The sequence below is a fragment of the Typopeltis vanoorti genome, chromosome 3 (assembly GCF_054136105.1).
Source record: "Typopeltis vanoorti isolate ZY-2024b chromosome 3, IOZ_Tvanoo_1.0, whole genome shotgun sequence".
NCBI classification, from domain to species: Eukaryota; Metazoa; Arthropoda; class Arachnida; order Uropygi; family Thelyphonidae; genus Typopeltis; species Typopeltis vanoorti.
Window position 1 is genome coordinate 34,463,528 of NC_143551.1, and position 17,727 is coordinate 34,481,254.

Genomic DNA, 17,727 nt, shown 5'->3' on the forward strand with positions numbered 1-17,727 from the left:
TCAATACTTGAGATAGACAAAAATCATCCAATACTTGGAATGCGAAAAGGCAGCTAGAGGATATGATATTCAACCAGAAATGCTTAAGTATGTGCTATAAAAGTTTTGCAGTGGCTAGACTGCATAATTCAGAGAATCTTCTCAGAAGGTTGGATTCCAGATGATTGGAGTAGAGCTCGAATAGTTACCATCTATAAAAAAAAAAAAGGGAATAAAGCTGAATATGAGAATTACAGAGGAATTTCTCTATTAAGCATCCTGAGATTTATGCAGCATATTTGAAAGGAGGTGGAGAAAGATTGTGGAAGAGAAACTTGAGGAACAAGCTGGGTTCAGGCCAAATAGAGGTCATCAAGATCTGATTTTCACTTTACAACAAATAGTTGAGAAATCATGAGAATATGACAAAGATCTACACTTAAGTTTTATTGATCTGGAAAGGGCGTATGACTAGGTACTCAGAGAAAAGCTTTTCAAAACATTACAATTATATAGGGTAATTGGAACATTATACACAGCAATACATATTTGTAAGTTAGCAGCTAGAATTGAAGGAAATACAGGAAGATAGTTTGATATAAAATCAGAGGTAACATAAGGATGCACATTATTGCCACTCTTATTCATCATCTATATGCATTATGAAAGAAAGTGGCATTAAATCTGATATTAGAATTGGAGATATCAAGCTTAGCTCTTTGCTTTATGCAGATGTACTCCTAAACACATCTAGTGCAAGTCTTCAGGATTTTCTAACTAAATTGAATAACAGCTGTAACAAATTGGGCATGAAAATCAGCAGTTAAAAAGACAAAAACTCTGAAAATAGGCAGAAACGTTGAACACGTCAACTGCATTTTGAATGGAGATCCTCATAAAACAAGTAAGATATTTCAGCTATTTAGGCACTGTTTTTAATGAAGATGTCAGGTTAAATCTGGAAATTATTATTATTAATATCTGACCTCCATGGAATCAGAGACTCATTATGGGAGATACACTATTGCACGCAATGCTCATCCAACTGTGCTCTAAACTTTCAGTGTGTCTACATTCTCAACACACTCAGGCAATGCGTTCTACTCACCAACCACTCTCCATGCAAAGAACCTGCTCCTTACTTCTCTGTTCACAGAACAAATAGACCGAATAAGCAAAACTGGTATGGTGGGTGGACAGCTAAATAATTTATATGGAGTAAGAGAGAGAAATTAACCAAAACATCAAACTAGCAGTATACAAACAAGACAGTGTTCAAACCAGTTTTTGTTATGGATCTGAGTTGGGTTAGAAATAAATCACTTGATTAAAGAATAGAGACCATAGATATGAGGGTTCTGAGAAAAATTAGGAGACTGAAGAGGTTGCATCAATGACAGTTTCATATTAAAAATGAAGATATTAGAAAGAAACTTGACATTATTAGCATTCAAGAATCTGTAAGCTGAGCTAATCTAAAGTGGTATGGCAACTTAAATAGATGCTAAGATGTCAGGAAAGAGATCCAGAAGAAGTCCAAGGTCTAGGTGGATTTAATTCAGTAAGAAGTGCCTTAGAAGCATGAAATGTTAGATATGACAATATTGGAATGTTGACAAAAAACTTAACCATGTAATTCTGTCATAGTAGCCTGAACACCTCATGAGGGTACATATCAGGAAATTGATGATGATGACCTTTCATTCACAATAGACTGGCAACAAATTCCACTTATTTAAACTCTCCAGTGAAAATTCTGGTCCTCACACAGTTACTCAATTTCAAGGAATGACCACTTGTTCTACCCTCTCTGGCTAAGAGCTGAAAAATTATCTCTGCATCAGTCCTATAAAACTTAAGTGTTTCTATCAAATCCTCCTGTATTCTGTTTATCAATGTATCTTCTTACAGTGTATTTCACAGACCACTCACCATCTTGGTCACTCACATTTGGATCCATTCTACCACTTTCTCATCTCCCAAGACAAGGTGACCAGATACATGCATAGTAATATAGATGTGGCCATATCAAATCTTGATAAAGAGGAATGTCTTGTTAGTGTGTTCTTAGTAACTGTATAATTCTGTGAGCTACTTTTGCAATATGTCCTATGAAATTCATCTTCCTATCCAACATCCCAAATCTCTAGCTTCATCACTCAGAATACAGTTCCATAAATGTAGTATAAAATTTATAATCTTTTCATCTCAAAATGCATAACTTGACAGTTTTTCTACATTGAAGAGGCACTTATTATCTTTTGTCCATACTGTCAGCCCGTTCAAATCATATTACACTACTCTGTTTTGTGTTTAGTATATAGGCTTAGATGCTGGTTAACAGGAGCAAATTCTCCATGCTTGCTGCGCAAGCTCATTACTTGAGAAGGAAGTAATATTTATTTGTTAATAAATGCATGCATTTATAAGCATTCCATTTAGGCTTTTATTTTTGTAGACAGAAGACGTCTTAAGCTTGCACAGCAATAATTGAGCTTTGCGTTGTGTATCAAAGGCCAATGCTTGCTCGTCTAGTCAACGCTACCTTTGCTTGCTCGGTTGTGTGAGCTTTCATGTCCTTGCTGCAGCACTGACTTAACTGCGTGCGCATAACCATTTTCGCTCCCTTCACGTTGTTTTAAGCACAGGCCATACGCAGTCAAAGTAGCTGTAGCCAGTGAGCTTCAGCCAGCCTTTACAAGTGTGCATGTTGCTTGGGAAAATTAAGTTACAATCAACTTTTTATGTTGGGCCGATATACAGGAGGTTGGCTGGTCAACCTATAGTACGTTAGTACCGTATATGGGTGATGAGTTGTGAAACGAGAAACTTGTTAAATTTGATTTGAATATACATCAGGGGAAGACTGTTCCACAGTACTGTAGTAGCAGGGATGAATGAGGAGGAGAAGAAACTTGTTCTGTGGGTTTCGAGGTGTACTGTAAAAGGATGTTGGGTGGCAGCTGTATGTGTTCCAATGGGCTTGGTACAGGGTGGGGGAATTATTGATGCTGTTTCAGATGAACCCTTCCCGTGAAAGTATAGAATATACAGATTGCAGAGACCAAGCGTCTATGTGAAAGTGGGGGGGGGAGCGAGTTGGTGAGGGATGGGTCATTTATTAGTCTAATTGCTCTCCTCTGTATTGAATCGAGCATTTTGAGGGAGCTTTTTGGAGCCCCACTCCAGATGTGAGAGCAGTATTCGAGAGCTGCACAGATTTGTGACTTGTATAGTGTTAACAGCTGTTTAGAGGTGAAGTAGCATCTTGAGCGAAAGAGAAAACCTATTTTTTTGGAAGCTGAGGATGCAATGGTTGTGATGTGTTTATGCCAGGAGAGGCTTGATGTCAAGGTAATTCTGAGAAGAGAAATTTCGTCTTGTCAGTGAATTCGAGTGTTATCGAAAATAATGCTGGGGGAAAATGGTTCTTTTTTGTGAGAAATAAGAACTGGGTTTTACTAGCATTAAAGTTAACAAGGTTGTCTGTGCCCCCATCGGAGGATGGCTTGGAGGTCGGAATTAAGGGCAGTGGTGGTGGTTGATGTTCTCTGGGTTGAAGTGAGTTGTGTAGGGTAGAGTTTGTCAAATGAAAGGGAGGAATGTAGTGTGCTGTCATCTGCAAAACTGTGTATTGGGTTAGAGGTCAACTGAAGTAGGTCATTGATATATATAGAAGGAAGAGGGTCGGTGAGAGAACTGAGCCTTGAGGGACCCCAGCATTAGTTGGATGGTGAGAGGATAGGAAGCCGTCTACCATCACACACAGTGTGCATCCGGGCAGGAAGCTGGCAATCCATCTGCAGAAGTCCGGAGACAGTCCAAATGATGGGAGTTTGCTTAGTAAGCCTTTGTGCCAGACTCAGTCAAAGGCTTTGGAGATATCAAGTGCAACTACTTTGGATTCGTTGAATTTCTCCATAGCGCTTGTCCAGTGATGGGTAATGTATGAGAGTAGATCTCCTGTTGAATGGCTTTGGTGGAATCCGTACTGGTGGTCGCTTAATAGCCGGGTACCTTCAAGGTAGATTAGGATTTGAGAGTTGATGATTTTCTCCATTACTTTAGATAGGACTGAAATGAGTGAGATAGGGCGGTAGTTAAATGGTAGTGATTTGTCACCGTTTTTAGGAATGGGTTGAATTTAGGCCAGTTTCCAGGTTTTGGGATATATACCAGTGGAGTAAGAGTGTGTACAGGTGACATAGGATAGGAGTTGTCTTTTGGGTAAAAGGATATAGGGGGGTATTGTATGTTGGGCAGTTGGAATGACTGGAGCGATTTGCCATTGTCGGTTATGTGTGCATTGGAGGCAAAGTGTGATGCCAGGAGGTTAGCTTTTTTTCTATGGGTGATGTTGCAAATGAGCCATCTGGGTATGATAGAGGTGGGAATAGTGCAGGGCAAAAGTTACAGCCAGTTGCATTGGCAAGTGACCAAAAGGCACAGCTTCTGTTTGGACAGGCTGCAAGCTTCCTGCTTTTTGCCCGTTCAAAATCTGTGTTGGAAGTATTGATAGTTTTCTTGCATTTGTTTCGGGCTTCAGTGTAGGCATTGAATGATGATAGGGTTCTTGATTTGAGCCAGTTGTGGTATGCCTGAGTTTTCATTTGTACTGCCTTAGCACATTTTTTGGAGAACCAGGGTTTAGTTAGGGGACGGCAGGTCTGAGTAGTATGGGGAATATATGCTTTCATGCCAGCGAGGATCACTTTGGTGATGTGTTCGGTGCATATGTCTGGACTGGAAGACCAGAAACAATAGTCTAACCATGGGAATGAAGCATAGTAGTCTCGGAGACTGTCCCATTTGGACACTATTATAATGCCAAACTACTCTTGTGTGGGAGTAACTGTGTAGGCGTTGTTGCATGGGGGAGGAGATAAGCACTAAGTTGTGTTCAGAATTGCCCAAGGGACTTATTACATTCACTGCATATTTAGAGGGGTCATTAGTAAAGAAGAGATCTAGGGTATTTGAGGTGGTTTGAGTTATCTGGTATTCTGGTCAGTTTTTGGATAATTTGCGTGAGGTCATTTGCGACTGCAAATGTTTCAGCATCTCTGCCTGCAGGATCTGTATGACTGGAAGAGGAAAGCCAATTGGTGTTATGGATGTTGAATTTCAAGACCAGCATTTGCCCCTACTGGTTAACACTCATTAGGTTTTATGGAATGGATATAGCACGACAGAATAAATAAACAAGTTGTCTAATTATAGGTTGATCAACCAACTTCTTGTGTATGGGCTCAACATTAAAAAAATATATATTTTTTTTATCTGTGTCACAGAGACAGACTAGAAGTCTAAAGTCCTATGAGGGGGATGCAAGGCTCTCTATGGATACTGTTGGCTAACTTTAGACTTTAGCTGTTGAGTGGAATAAGAATTAATGCTTTGGGAAGTTTAACACAACCACATTTATTTAATCAGGTTGTTTTTTTAAATCTGCAGCTGATTCTAAAAATAAGTCTTTTACATTTGTATTTGTTACAGCGAAGCATAGTAGTTTTATTTTTCCATTTGATTATGTGTGGTATCCATGCTAATGGTTAGCTAGACTTGAATGACCACAGTTGTGGTGGCAGATATTTTTCTTGTGTTCTCCGAGGCAGATGTTGACAGATCTCTAAGCTTGACCATATGATAAGCTGCAAGAACAAGAAACCTTGTAAACAGGTGGAACAGAGGAGGGGGGGGGATAAGAGAAATCATCTTCAAATGAAGTTTAAAAGCACTACAAAGATGATATTTATATACCTCTTTCAAACCTCATTTGAATCTGGAATCTGAAGTGCCCCCAGATGAGAGAGTAGTAATAGCATCACTGTTATCTGTATGTTGAGAGGGATGTGAGGAACAACTATTTTGTTGTTCAACTATAAAACAACTATAAAAAAAAATTGCACTCATTTCAAATCTTTAATCCAAATAGTTTTAAATAATAACAATATCACTGTGAGCTTCAACGTGACCTCTTTATTTACCAACATCCCCTTTCTGACACTTTATTGAAAAATATTTTTACTCCTCGGCAATGATCTTTTCAGTTTTGCCATCCCATACTGGTTGCTTTATTTGAAAGAACACCATATAAAAACAAAAAGAGGGAACAGCCATGGACTTTTCCTTCATTCTTCTTCTTCTCTAGCCAGTCTCTGTATGGATCACTTTGAAAAAACATGCTCTTGATACTACCTTTCTCGCTCATCTATTTAGCTAAGATGCATTGATGATATATTCTCTATTTGGCCACATGTCTTGGACACATTAGACCCTTTCCTCCTCCACCTCAAAAGCCAGCAACCCAGAATGCATTTTTCTGTAAAAAAAGGAATATAATAAGAGCCAGTATTTTCTAGATACTCTGACTACACATCTTCCCAATGGCGTAGTTTGCAGAAAACCCACCTAACAGGTAGTTACATAAATATCAAATTTTCCCATCACCCTCCTCCTCTTTCAATGAAATGACTTTATTAAAATCCTTGTCAACAGAGCCTCTAACCTCTGTTCCAACTGGGATTCCCTCACAGCTGAACTCTCCTTTATTTGCCAGACCTCATTACCAAATGGCTGCAGTGCCAAAAAAATATTAACAAAATAATTGTTCCTCTCATCTGCATATCCCTCTCAATATGCAGCTTACATTAATGCTATTACTATTCTCTTATTAGGGGACCTCAGACAAAATAGAACTTTAAAGAAATGTAATCTTTGCACTACTTTAAACCTCATTTGAAAAAAAAAACCTTTTAATAACTTTAATGCTTCTATCATGTCTCCTCTTTTTTGCTTATCAGATAATTTTTGAAGCCTGAAGATCTGCAATCTGTGGATCTTACCTCTGGATCCATCCTCTCCACCACCTTGCCTCTTCCATCCACAAAATCCAGGTGTCCAGATCTTCACACAGTAGTCCAGATGTGGCCTTATTAGAGTCTTATATAGGGTAACAATAACTTCTCTATCCCTACTTGTTAATTTATTCTTCAACAACCACATAATTTGATGTGCTGTTTTGGCTACCTTCGTAATATGCCCACTAAACTTTAACTCCCTGTTTACAATCACTTCAAGTTACTGGCCTCATCGATATAATACATAGCTTGTAATCTCTTCTTCCCAGAGTACATCACCTTACACTTTACCACATTAAAGTGGCAGCCATTTTCCTTTGCCCATACTGCTGCTAATCGATTTAAGTGTTCCTGCAGGAAGATTTAACTCTGCATCATCTTCATGTACCATTGCTCGTTCCAGTTTAGGATTATTAGCAACCAACTGAATATTTCCTGTCAAATCATTTCCTATATCATTGATGTACAATTAAACAACGGAGGACCAAGTACTGAGTCCTATGGTCTTTTTGTGTTTGTTATTACAATTTTAATATTGTATTCCTGAAATATTTCTCTGATTGAGACAAAATATAGGCACTACTGAACCTGTGTGTTTGTTTTTTTCTGCACTGTATTCATTCTATTAAACTTAATTATGGATTTTGTAACATCAGCCAACAACTGAATATTTCCTTTCAAATCCTCCTGTATTGTTTATGTACAAATTAAACAGCAGTGGTACAAGCAAGGAGGTCTACGGCATACTGCTAGTTTCTTCTGGATTCTATTCCTTCATATACTATTGTTTAACATCTACTTATCAGCTCCTCCTCTTATATTCATATCACCAGCTTCATACATGTCTCCTTTTTGTTCCTATTTTGGTAACAGAGTTTTATATGGTAAACTTGCAAACACCTTTGCAAAATCCATCAGTTTTATTAGCTATTCATCCAACTCAACCATCATTCTATGGTGAAAAGTGAGTAAATTATTAAATCATGGCATACCCTTCAGAAAGCCATGCTCTCCTCCTTAAAGTATCATATTCATATTCACCCATTCCTGAATTCTGCCTTTGACAAACTTTTTCAGTACCATTTCTTCCCACTCCTGAGATACTGATTGGTCTTGGAGCCTCCTTTATACAATAGAACGATTTTGTCCTCCTTCCACTTTCTTGGAGCTTTCCAGCAAAATTTTCCAAAATAGTTATGTTTATAGTACATATGTCTAAATTGACTCTTTTATTTGTTATCATTGTGGCATCACATTACTAGAATTCTGTTATGAGAGGTGATTACAGGGTTGACACTGGGGGAGTTCTTTCGCTTGGTTGAACAGCGGGAAGGAATGATGACAAGAGGCCATCCCTGGAAGTTACGAAAGGAAACTATGAGCAAGAGAATGAGGAGTGGTTTCTTTGCGTGGAGGGTGGTTGAACCATGGAATGCATTGCCTGATGGAGTGGTGAGAGCGAGAACAGTCAGTGAGTTCAAGGAGTGGTATGATAGACTTTGTGTTTCTTGGGAGGGGGGGGACCTCCCTCTTGATGAGTCTTGATAGACTTTGTGTTTCTAAGGAAGGACCTCCCACGATGAGTCTTTTGACTCCATGGAGGCCTGAATAATAATAATAATAATGCATGGTTTGTGATCTCCTCCAATCATTGTCTTATTTGTTCTAATAAGATTTTCATTGAATCTTTGGGGCTAAGTTTATATATATTTTTTGTTGTTGTTCATCAACCATAATTGAAATAGCAATATTTGTTATGGTTTATTTGTAAGAAATATGTACTTAATTTGATTCATATTTTGCAGAACTTTCATATATTAGTCCTCATAATCGAGGCTACTATGCAAGACTTTTAAATCTTTGTGGCCAAAAAGAAATAAAGAATTTTGATGATATCTTCAATGAAAAGTAAGTAATGTGCATTAATGTATATTTGTGAAATTACAGTCTTGCTTGCTGATTAGTTAATAATTATGTTTAATTCATAAATGCTGTAATGCAGCAGAAAATCATTATTATTACATGACACCTTCAAGAAATCATCATGGAAAGGCACCACACACCCTGCTGTCTACACCACATAATCCTCCATCCACACATGAACACTCTGCTACCATTGATGATATACACACTGCCATCTGCTGCCCACTAATTATATTTTTGTTTGTTAATTGCATGTGTCTGGAATGAAAACTTATACAGTTCTTTGTCAAATCAAAGGGCACAATGTTCCATAGTTTTCTTCACACTGTTCTGTGGAGTTATGACAACCATAAATAACCAGAAAAGCTGTTGGCGTGTTTCATCTTTGCATTGCAATCTTATCTGATCCAAGAAATTTCATAGGAAAAATTGGTTTTGTTGAATGTTAGAATGCCGGTTCGGTTGGCCAAGTGGTTAGTGTAGCTGCTCTCCAGCCAAAAGGCTATAGGTTTGAATTCTGCCCTGGATATGGATGGTTGTGATTGTCTGTGAAAATACCAGTGGTGGTGGGCAGTAGATGGCATTGGTGTAGATGATGAAAGTAGTTGTAGTTGGTGGATTGATTGGTGGAGACAGAGAGTTGTATAGTAGGCGCCTTCCCTCGATGAGTCCCCAAGACTCCCTGGAGGTGTCACATAATAATAATAATAATTCCCTAAATTATTATTATACTATCAGTACCATGGTGTCTGTAGAGTCCACTCTAGCCATTATTCATACAACTGTCTTATCTCTTCTTGAACTGATACTCTGGTAAAGGGGGGTTGTAATCACTTCTTGAAAAATTCTTGCACTCATTATTTATTTGTAACACCTATATTTTTAGTTGTTATGCAGTTGTGACTCTGGGTTTATATCAGTTACCAGATTTTTAAATTTGATTTGAAGAACAAATGTCCAATCAAAGCCAAGTTTTCTTTCCCTCCTTCCCTTCCTGGTTCCTTCTTTCTCTATTTTTTCTATTATGTTGTTTTACTTTGTTTTATTTTTTCCTTATTTTCAGATTAGTTAGTTAGACTATTCTTTCAGATTAGAAAGGATATTTACTATTACATCTCATTGAAAAGCAAGGCATAAAATATGGCTTTCGTTTGAATTTCATTTGATTCCTAGAAGATATATTTACTGGAATTCACGTCCAACTCCATTTATTTTATGGAGTTTTTTTTATTTTTTATAATTAATTAATTAATTTTTTAAATCTCGGATGATTAAAATGATTGTTTCAGTCTATGCTTAACAATTTAAGTTCCTTTTCTTATTCATCGTTTCCCTTAACTATACGTTACTTTTTTAAAATAAATAAATGAGCCAGTATATACGATTTATGACTCATTGTTGTAATTCATGTTTTGAATATAGTTAATGGTCTTCCTCCCTGATGTAACATACCATTGGATGAAATATATTGAAGTTTTTGAATAAAATTCTATATATTTTTTGTTATATGTATAAGCTGTGAAAGTTATTTAATTATGTCTATTACACATGTTCCATAACTAGTTAATACATTACTTTTATGTTTATAACAATTAACTGGAAACATACTAATTATAATTCCGGAAGCATATACCAAACAGACTCAACCACTATCCTTAATCATTGCAAGTTCTCTTCCCAAATTTTTTAAAAACTGTTCATATATTCCTCTATGTGAAGGAAGACTTCTGAGTATATTGTATTAATTTTTTTCCTTCTTAATAAGTTTTGTGAAGCGAGTTTAATTTTATTGTTCAACATTTTTATTAAAAAAAATGTATAAGAGTAGGTGGTGAGAAAATACATATACCGTGATATTTCTTGTTATCTCATGATATTATCATTCATGATAAGAATATCACGAATGAATGAAATGCAGTGTGTTCTATTGGTGAGACTATGATGGAAGAGAATCTCTTAAGGTGGTTGTTATGTTTCAGAGGAGAAGGATGTTCGTGAGCAGAGGTAAGTGGTGTGCAGTGTTAAGAGGGATAGTCTCCAATAAGGATATGGTGGTGGTTTCATTATACAGAAAATTCATTGAAAACTATTTATCGTATGACAGTTTACCAAAAAATATATAGTACAAAATTTAATCATGGCTGTATTTAGCTATAAGAAAGCAATGCAGAAAAGAATTTATTGTGATAAATTGCATTCTTTTTTTTTAGGAGTAATTATCATCAGGGCATGTTTATCAATTTCATCTTTTTATGCTTCACATCAGAATATCAGTATTTTGGCAATTTACAGTAAATACATTAATAACAATCACTCCAGATGATTTATTATCCATATGTCAGCATGGATGCTTTCATCACTTGGAATCCTTAAGTTCTTAAGACATAATTAAATAACACTAGTAATTATTAAGTAACACCCATATACCAGTTATTATGGGATGAATTTTACTCAGATTTGCTATTTAAAACCCTTACAAAACTGTGTCAAACTTCCAATTTTCAATAAGTTGTCATAAGTTGTCTGTAGACTGGTCCCTCCTCTCCTTGCTCCTTCCCCCTGATGCTATTAGAATATTTGAGGGCTAGGAGTGATTCTTTCCTATCTTGCTAAGTCATTTCGTCTCATGCAGCCACTGAAGGAGGCAAGCTAGCCTCAATAGGTGCCGGTCCCAAGCCCGGATAAATGCGAGGGTTGATGTCAGGAAGGGCATCCAGTCAGAAAACTTCAGTGCCAACTCAAACTATGATTATGAGTCAAAGAGAAAATGATATAAGGGCTAGGCCGTACCCCTTAAGCGACACGCAGCCACATCGCCCTACAGCTGCAAGAAGTGGACGAGGGCTACCACATCACGGGCAGGTGCGGTTAAAGAAGCGAGCCCAGCAGGTGGAGAGGATGTTGCGAGTGGGAACACTGAATGTTGGAAGCATGACAGGAAGGGGAAGAGAGGTGGCAGAGATGATGAGGAAGAGGAAGTTGGACATTTTATGTGTGCAGGAGACAAGGTGGAAAGGGGTAAAGGCAAAGGAACTGGGAGATGGATATAAATTGTTCTACTCTGGAGCGAATAACGAGGGAAGAAATGGTGTAGGAATTGTGGTGTGTGGCAGAATGAAGGGTGAAGTACTGGACATGGGTAGAAGGAACGACAGGATCATGCGAATGAAATTGGGTCTTGGAGAAGAGCAGGTGGTCGTATTATGTGTATATGTCCCGCAAGTTGGTTGTACTGCAGAGGAAAAAGATGAGTTCTGGAACATGTTAGATAAAGAAATGAGGGAATTGGAAGAAAATGAGATGGTGATTGTCAGGGAGACACGGGCACATAGGAAGACAGAATAGAGACTGTGAAAGGGTGCATGGTGGCCACGGAGTGGGAATGATGAACCAGGAAGGAGAGAGGATTGTGGACTTTGCAGTGGCGTTTGATCTCGCAATTGTGAACTCGTTTTTCTACATGAGGGAAGAACATTTGATAACATTTAGGAGTGGTAACAACAGCTCACAAATTGACTACATTTTGACTAGAAGAAAACATCTTAAGGTTGTGACAAATTGTAAAGTAATTCCAACAGATTAAGTAGCACAACAACACTAACTACTGTGCGCAGACTTTAAAATAAGATCGAAGATAAGAACTTCTGGATGACATGGGATGAAGACAATTAAGTGGTTTCGCTTAAAAGAGGTGAGTGTGAGGAATCGTTTTAGGGAGAGGGTGTTAGAGAGGATTTTGGATGGACTGGAAAGTGTACAAGATTGGTGGAAACATAATTCAAAAGTAATCCTGAGCTGTGCAATCGAGGTGCTTGGTGAGATATCTGGAAAGATTAGAGAGCAGAAGGAGGGTTGGTGGTGGAATAATGATGTACAAGTGGCAGTGACAGCTAAGAGGAAGGCAAAGCAGAAGTGGAATGAGTCAAGAGTGGAAGAGGACAGAGAGGTGTACAAAGAGAGAAAGCAAGAAGCTAAGAGAGTTGTGGTACAGGCGAAGGCATATCAAGATCTGTATGATCAATTAGAAACAAAGGAAGGACAGAGAAAAAAGTTTGCCAACAGGAAAATATACCCGAGGAATGGAGGAAGAGTACTCTTGTCTCCATTTACAAGGGTAAAGGGGATGCACAAGACTGTAAAAATTACAGAGGAATAAAGTTGATGTCCCACACAATGAAGATACTAGAAAGGGTTCTTGATGGTAGATTGAGGAAGGAGGTGGAGATTGCAAAGGAACAATTGGCTTCATGCCTGGTAGATCAACAACAGATGCTATCTTTGGGTCACAACAGATGATGGAAAAATATTGAGAGAAACAAAGGGAGCTACATCTGGTATTTATTGATCTGGAGAAAGCATACGATAGAGTGCCAAGGCAAGAAGTCTGAGGGAGAAGAAGATGCTGGAAAAATATGTCAGGTTGGTGCGGGAAATGTACAGAAATGTGAAGACAAGTGTTCGGACCTGTTTGGGACACACAGAAAGTTTTCAAGTAACAGTTGGCTTGCATTAAGTTCATTTCTGTTTAATATTGTGATGGAGGTGGTAACAGAAGAGGTGAGAGAAGATGCTCTTTGGACAATGTTGTATGCAGATGACATCTTGCTGTGTGTAGATTCAAGAGAAGAAGTGGGAACTAAACTGGAAAGATGGAGAAAAGTACTGGAAGAGAGAGGTATGAGACTGAGCAGAAATAAGACAGAGTATATGTGTTGCGCAGTGGGCGGCAGCGGCCAGGAGACAGATCTGGAGCTGGAAGGAAATGTCATCAGGAAGGTGAGAGACTTTAGATACTTAGGTTCAACAGTGGAAGAAGATGGAGGAGCTGAGAAGGAAGTAGGATGCAGGATACAAGTGGGTTGGAGGAACTGGAGGGAGATGGCTGGAGTGTTATGCGATAAGAGGGTGCCGATCAATCTGAAAGGCAAAATTTATAGTACAGTAGTGAGGCCAGCTATGACATATGCTATAGAAACTGTGGCCCTGAGGAAAAATAACATCAGCAGGATGGAAGTAGCAGAGATGAGAATGCTTAGGTGGATGTGCGGTGTGACCAGAAAGGATCATCTGAGAAATGACTATGTCAGGGGGAACAGTGAACGTTACGAACTTAGGAGCGAAAATACAGGAGGCAAGGTTGAAATGGTTTGGTCATGTGATGAGGAGGGAGGACGAATATGTGGGAAGAAGGGTCATGCAGATGGATGTGCAAGGAAGGCGGAAACGTGGGCGGCCAAAGAAGAGATGGAGGGAGCTGGTAGAAGAGGACTTGAAGATGAAGAACTTGGATGTGGTGACAGCCCAAGACAGGAAGGTGTGGAGGAGACTCATTACAAACAGTGACCCCACTTAAGTGGGAGAAGCTGCAGAAGAAGAAGAAGAAGTTGACTGAACAATCTGTTTTAGTTACAACTGGCTCACTTTTATTAGAAAATTTGGGAAAAAAGTTTCAAAATGATAATAATTCTGTTTTGCTGGGATGAAATTTAAAGAAATTTTGAAGTTAAGCTCTATATTAAAAATTATCACTTTTGATTTCTTTCTGACCATTGTTGTGAAAAAATAAGGTAGAAAAAAATTTTTTGTCTTGAGATAAATCACTATCTAAACAATGAAGTAGCAGATTTGTTTACAGAATGTTCTGAAATATAACAACATTTTTATTACAAATCTCAGTAACCACCTACTTAGAGTAGCTACATCTTGAGTAATGTTAGGTATTGTTACAGAACACTTTTAAACAGTATTTCACAAAAAAAATTACTCTTTTGATGAATCATGAAAGGAATTCATTGAAAAATTATAGGTGAATTGTTTTTTGATCAATTGCTTTTGTGATGAATTGTTGTTTGATTATTTGATGAAATGATTTTTTTATATATTGTGGTTCAATTAATTGTTTATTTGATGAAATGCTGTTCAGTAAATTGTCTTTCGATTAATTGTTTTCGATGAATTTTCACAGAACTGGTGGTTTCATTGCATAGAGCTTTGATCAGACTATACTGCTGTATACTGCTGATCACCTGATTTTCTACAAAATGAGAAAACTTTAGAAACAGTAAAAAGGCCAATAAAAAAAAAATATGTTCAGGTTATGAAGATAGATATTGAGGAAATGCAGCTTCAGTTTAGATTTAGGGAGGTTATGTGATTGAAAAAGATGAGCTGTTGAGAAGTGTTTATGAAATGCAAACTGGAGAGATTTTTCCAAAATGTAATGTAAAGGGAAGGGACAAGGGCAACGTCATCACTGGAAATGAGCAGGGAAATTGAGAAGTAATTATTTTGCATGCAGAGTGGTAATGTGTGAAACGCATTGTCTGAGAAGGTGGTGAGTGTGCAGATGCTGAATGATTATAAGGCATGGCATGATGGAATTTGTGGGACATAGTGTAGACTACTCATAAGTCCCTTGATTTCATGAACCAGTGGTAATGACAATAATAATAATAAATAAAATAAATAAAGCATCTTAGGATGTGAAAACTTCTGGTGTATAGTATATTGTTTTGTCCATAAAAGATGGCACAATGCAGTGTTCCATCTTTATCTTTACAAAAAATAAGTATAACATTTTTATTTATTTATTTTTTCTTTTAATCATTTAGTGATAACTATTCTGTGATAGAACTAATTGGCTCAGGAGCATATGGAAAAGTATTTTCAGCATGGGCCGGAAGTTCACAGTCTGTATTCAAAATAATGAGTATTCCTCGTTTAAATTTTGGTTATTCCACCTTTGATCCTGCTTACCCAGAGCTATTTACTTTAATGTAAGTAATGTAAATGATTTTCTGAGTTCATTTTTGTTATATATTTTTAGAATATATATAGTGTTCAAATAAGTATTAAGACTGCATATGCTTTAATCATCATCAAATTCCTGACATGTACCCTCAAGGGGTGTAGTGTACAGGATATGATAGTACTACATGAAAAATTTACATCATTACTAACTTCCTATCTATAATTTTCATCCAAATCAGTCTTGTCAAGACTCCAACATTATCAGATCTTGTATTTCTATCTTCTAAGGCACTTTACCATATCAATTCAGCTATATCTTAGTATTCCTCTGGGTCGTTTTCCTGCCAACCTGGCAGAGAACACTTATTTTGCTATTCTTTCCTCACCTATTCTGTTTAAGTGACCATACCACTTGAGATTAGCTCTGCTAACGCATTCCTCGATGCTGACAATGTCGAGTTCATACCTAATATCCTCGTTTTTAATATGATATTGCCATTGATGCCATCTGTTCATGCCTCTAATCTTTCTCAGGACTCTCATATCTGCTATCTCTAGTCTTTGGTCAAGTGTTTTACTTCTGATCCAGCTCTCAGATCCTTAAGTTAAAACTGGTTTGAACACAGTCTTGTATACAGCTAATTTAGTGTTCAGACTAATTTCTCTCTTATTCCATATAAATTTATTCAACTGACTTCCTACCATACCAGCTTTGTTGATTCTGTTGTCTATTTCCATATTTAATTTACCATCTTCAGTAAAAATCGTGCCTAAGTAGCAAAAATGTTTTACTTGTTCCACAGGTTCCCCATTCACAACACAATTGACATTTTCAATGATTCTACCTATTTTCATTGTCTTTGTCTTTTTAATGCTTCATACCATATCTATTACAAACGTTATTCAATTTAGTCAGGGAATCTTGTAAACTTGTAGCGGATTTATTTAGAAGTAAAACATCATCCGCATAAAGCAAAGAACTGACATTAACATCTCCAATTCTGATATCATGTTTAATACCACTTTCCTTCATAATGAAGGAAAGTGGTATTAAATACCACATGTGATCCATATAGATAATGAATAACAGAGGGGATAATGTACATCTTTGTCTCACACCAGATTTAACATTAAACCATCTTCCTGTACTTCCTTCAATTCTAACTGCTGACTTACAACTCAAATAAAGACTAAGTATCGCCTGATATACTGCCCCATTCGTTTTTTCTCCAATAATCTTTGTGTATTTTAGTCTACAGTTCACATTTGAGAGCTGCTCAACTTTTATTCACTTTAAAACTTTCTTACATGTTATTCTTTTCAATATGAAATTCAGTTTTATCTTGCTCAAGACTAAATAGTGATCGCTTCCAATATCAAATCCTCTGTACACTCTGGTGTCCTGCACCAGAGAGAAAACATCATCAATAATAACGTAGTTAATGAGACTTCTTATTCCTTGCCTCTTCTCTCCATGTGAATTTGTGCACATTTTTATGTTGGAATATGGTGTTAGTAATAACCAGTCCATGTCCTGAGCAGAAATCCAACAAATATTTGCCATTATTATTATTAGCTTTGCTCTTTTCTCCAAATTTTCCCAAAATATTTTTGTATGTCTCACAATCATTTCCTACTCTGCTATTTAGATCCCCAACAAGGACCAACTTTTCCTTTTTCATTGTGTCAGTTGCTTTCTCTAAAGTATCAAAAAATTCCTCCACTTCTACCTTAGTAGAACCTTCTGTGGGACCATAGGCACAAATAAGTCTCATTGTCCAGTTCCCCATTCTGATATTTGCCCACATCACTGTACTTGAGACTGCCTGCCATTCAAGAAGATTAGCTTTGTATTTTGTGTTGAATACTATGGCTACTCCTTCTTTTCCTTGATTGTCATTTTCTGAATATAACATTTTGTATTTATTGCTCAGAAAGATCTCACCAGTCTTTGTCTTTTTTGTTTCAGTCACCCCTATTATATCGATCTGGTACTTATCTAATTCCTCAGCTAGCTCCATTTCTTTGCCATTCAGGCTTCTTATATTGATATACCAATCTTTAACTCTGGTGATGTTGAGTTTGGGTGTGTTTTCAGAATTATTCCAGTAGCTGAACTTTCGCTGTTCTCCCTGGTTCCCTGGCAAAAAACAACAGGGCCCTTGTTTAACGAGGCAATGCCCCAGCCGGCATGAGATTTTGTCATGTTGTACCA

General features: G+C 37.4%; 1 protein-coding gene across 2 annotated transcripts in view; it reads left to right on the plus strand.

Annotated features, from left to right (window-relative positions):
* Positions 1–17,727, plus strand: part of LOC150108036 (uncharacterized) — a 91,725-nt gene that overhangs the window by 13,030 nt on the left and 60,968 nt on the right. The window contains exons 2-3 of one of the 2 annotated variants that reach the window (XM_090415532.1): positions 8,645–8,747; positions 15,374–15,538. In XM_090415532.1, coding sequence (XP_090271658.1) covers positions 15,468–15,538 — 71 coding nt within the window. In that variant the 5' untranslated portion in view covers positions 8,645–8,747; positions 15,374–15,467. Of the gene's footprint in view, positions 1–8,644; positions 8,748–15,373; positions 15,539–17,727 lie in introns of those variants that run through there. The other variant, XM_090415533.1, reaches the window with a different exon arrangement.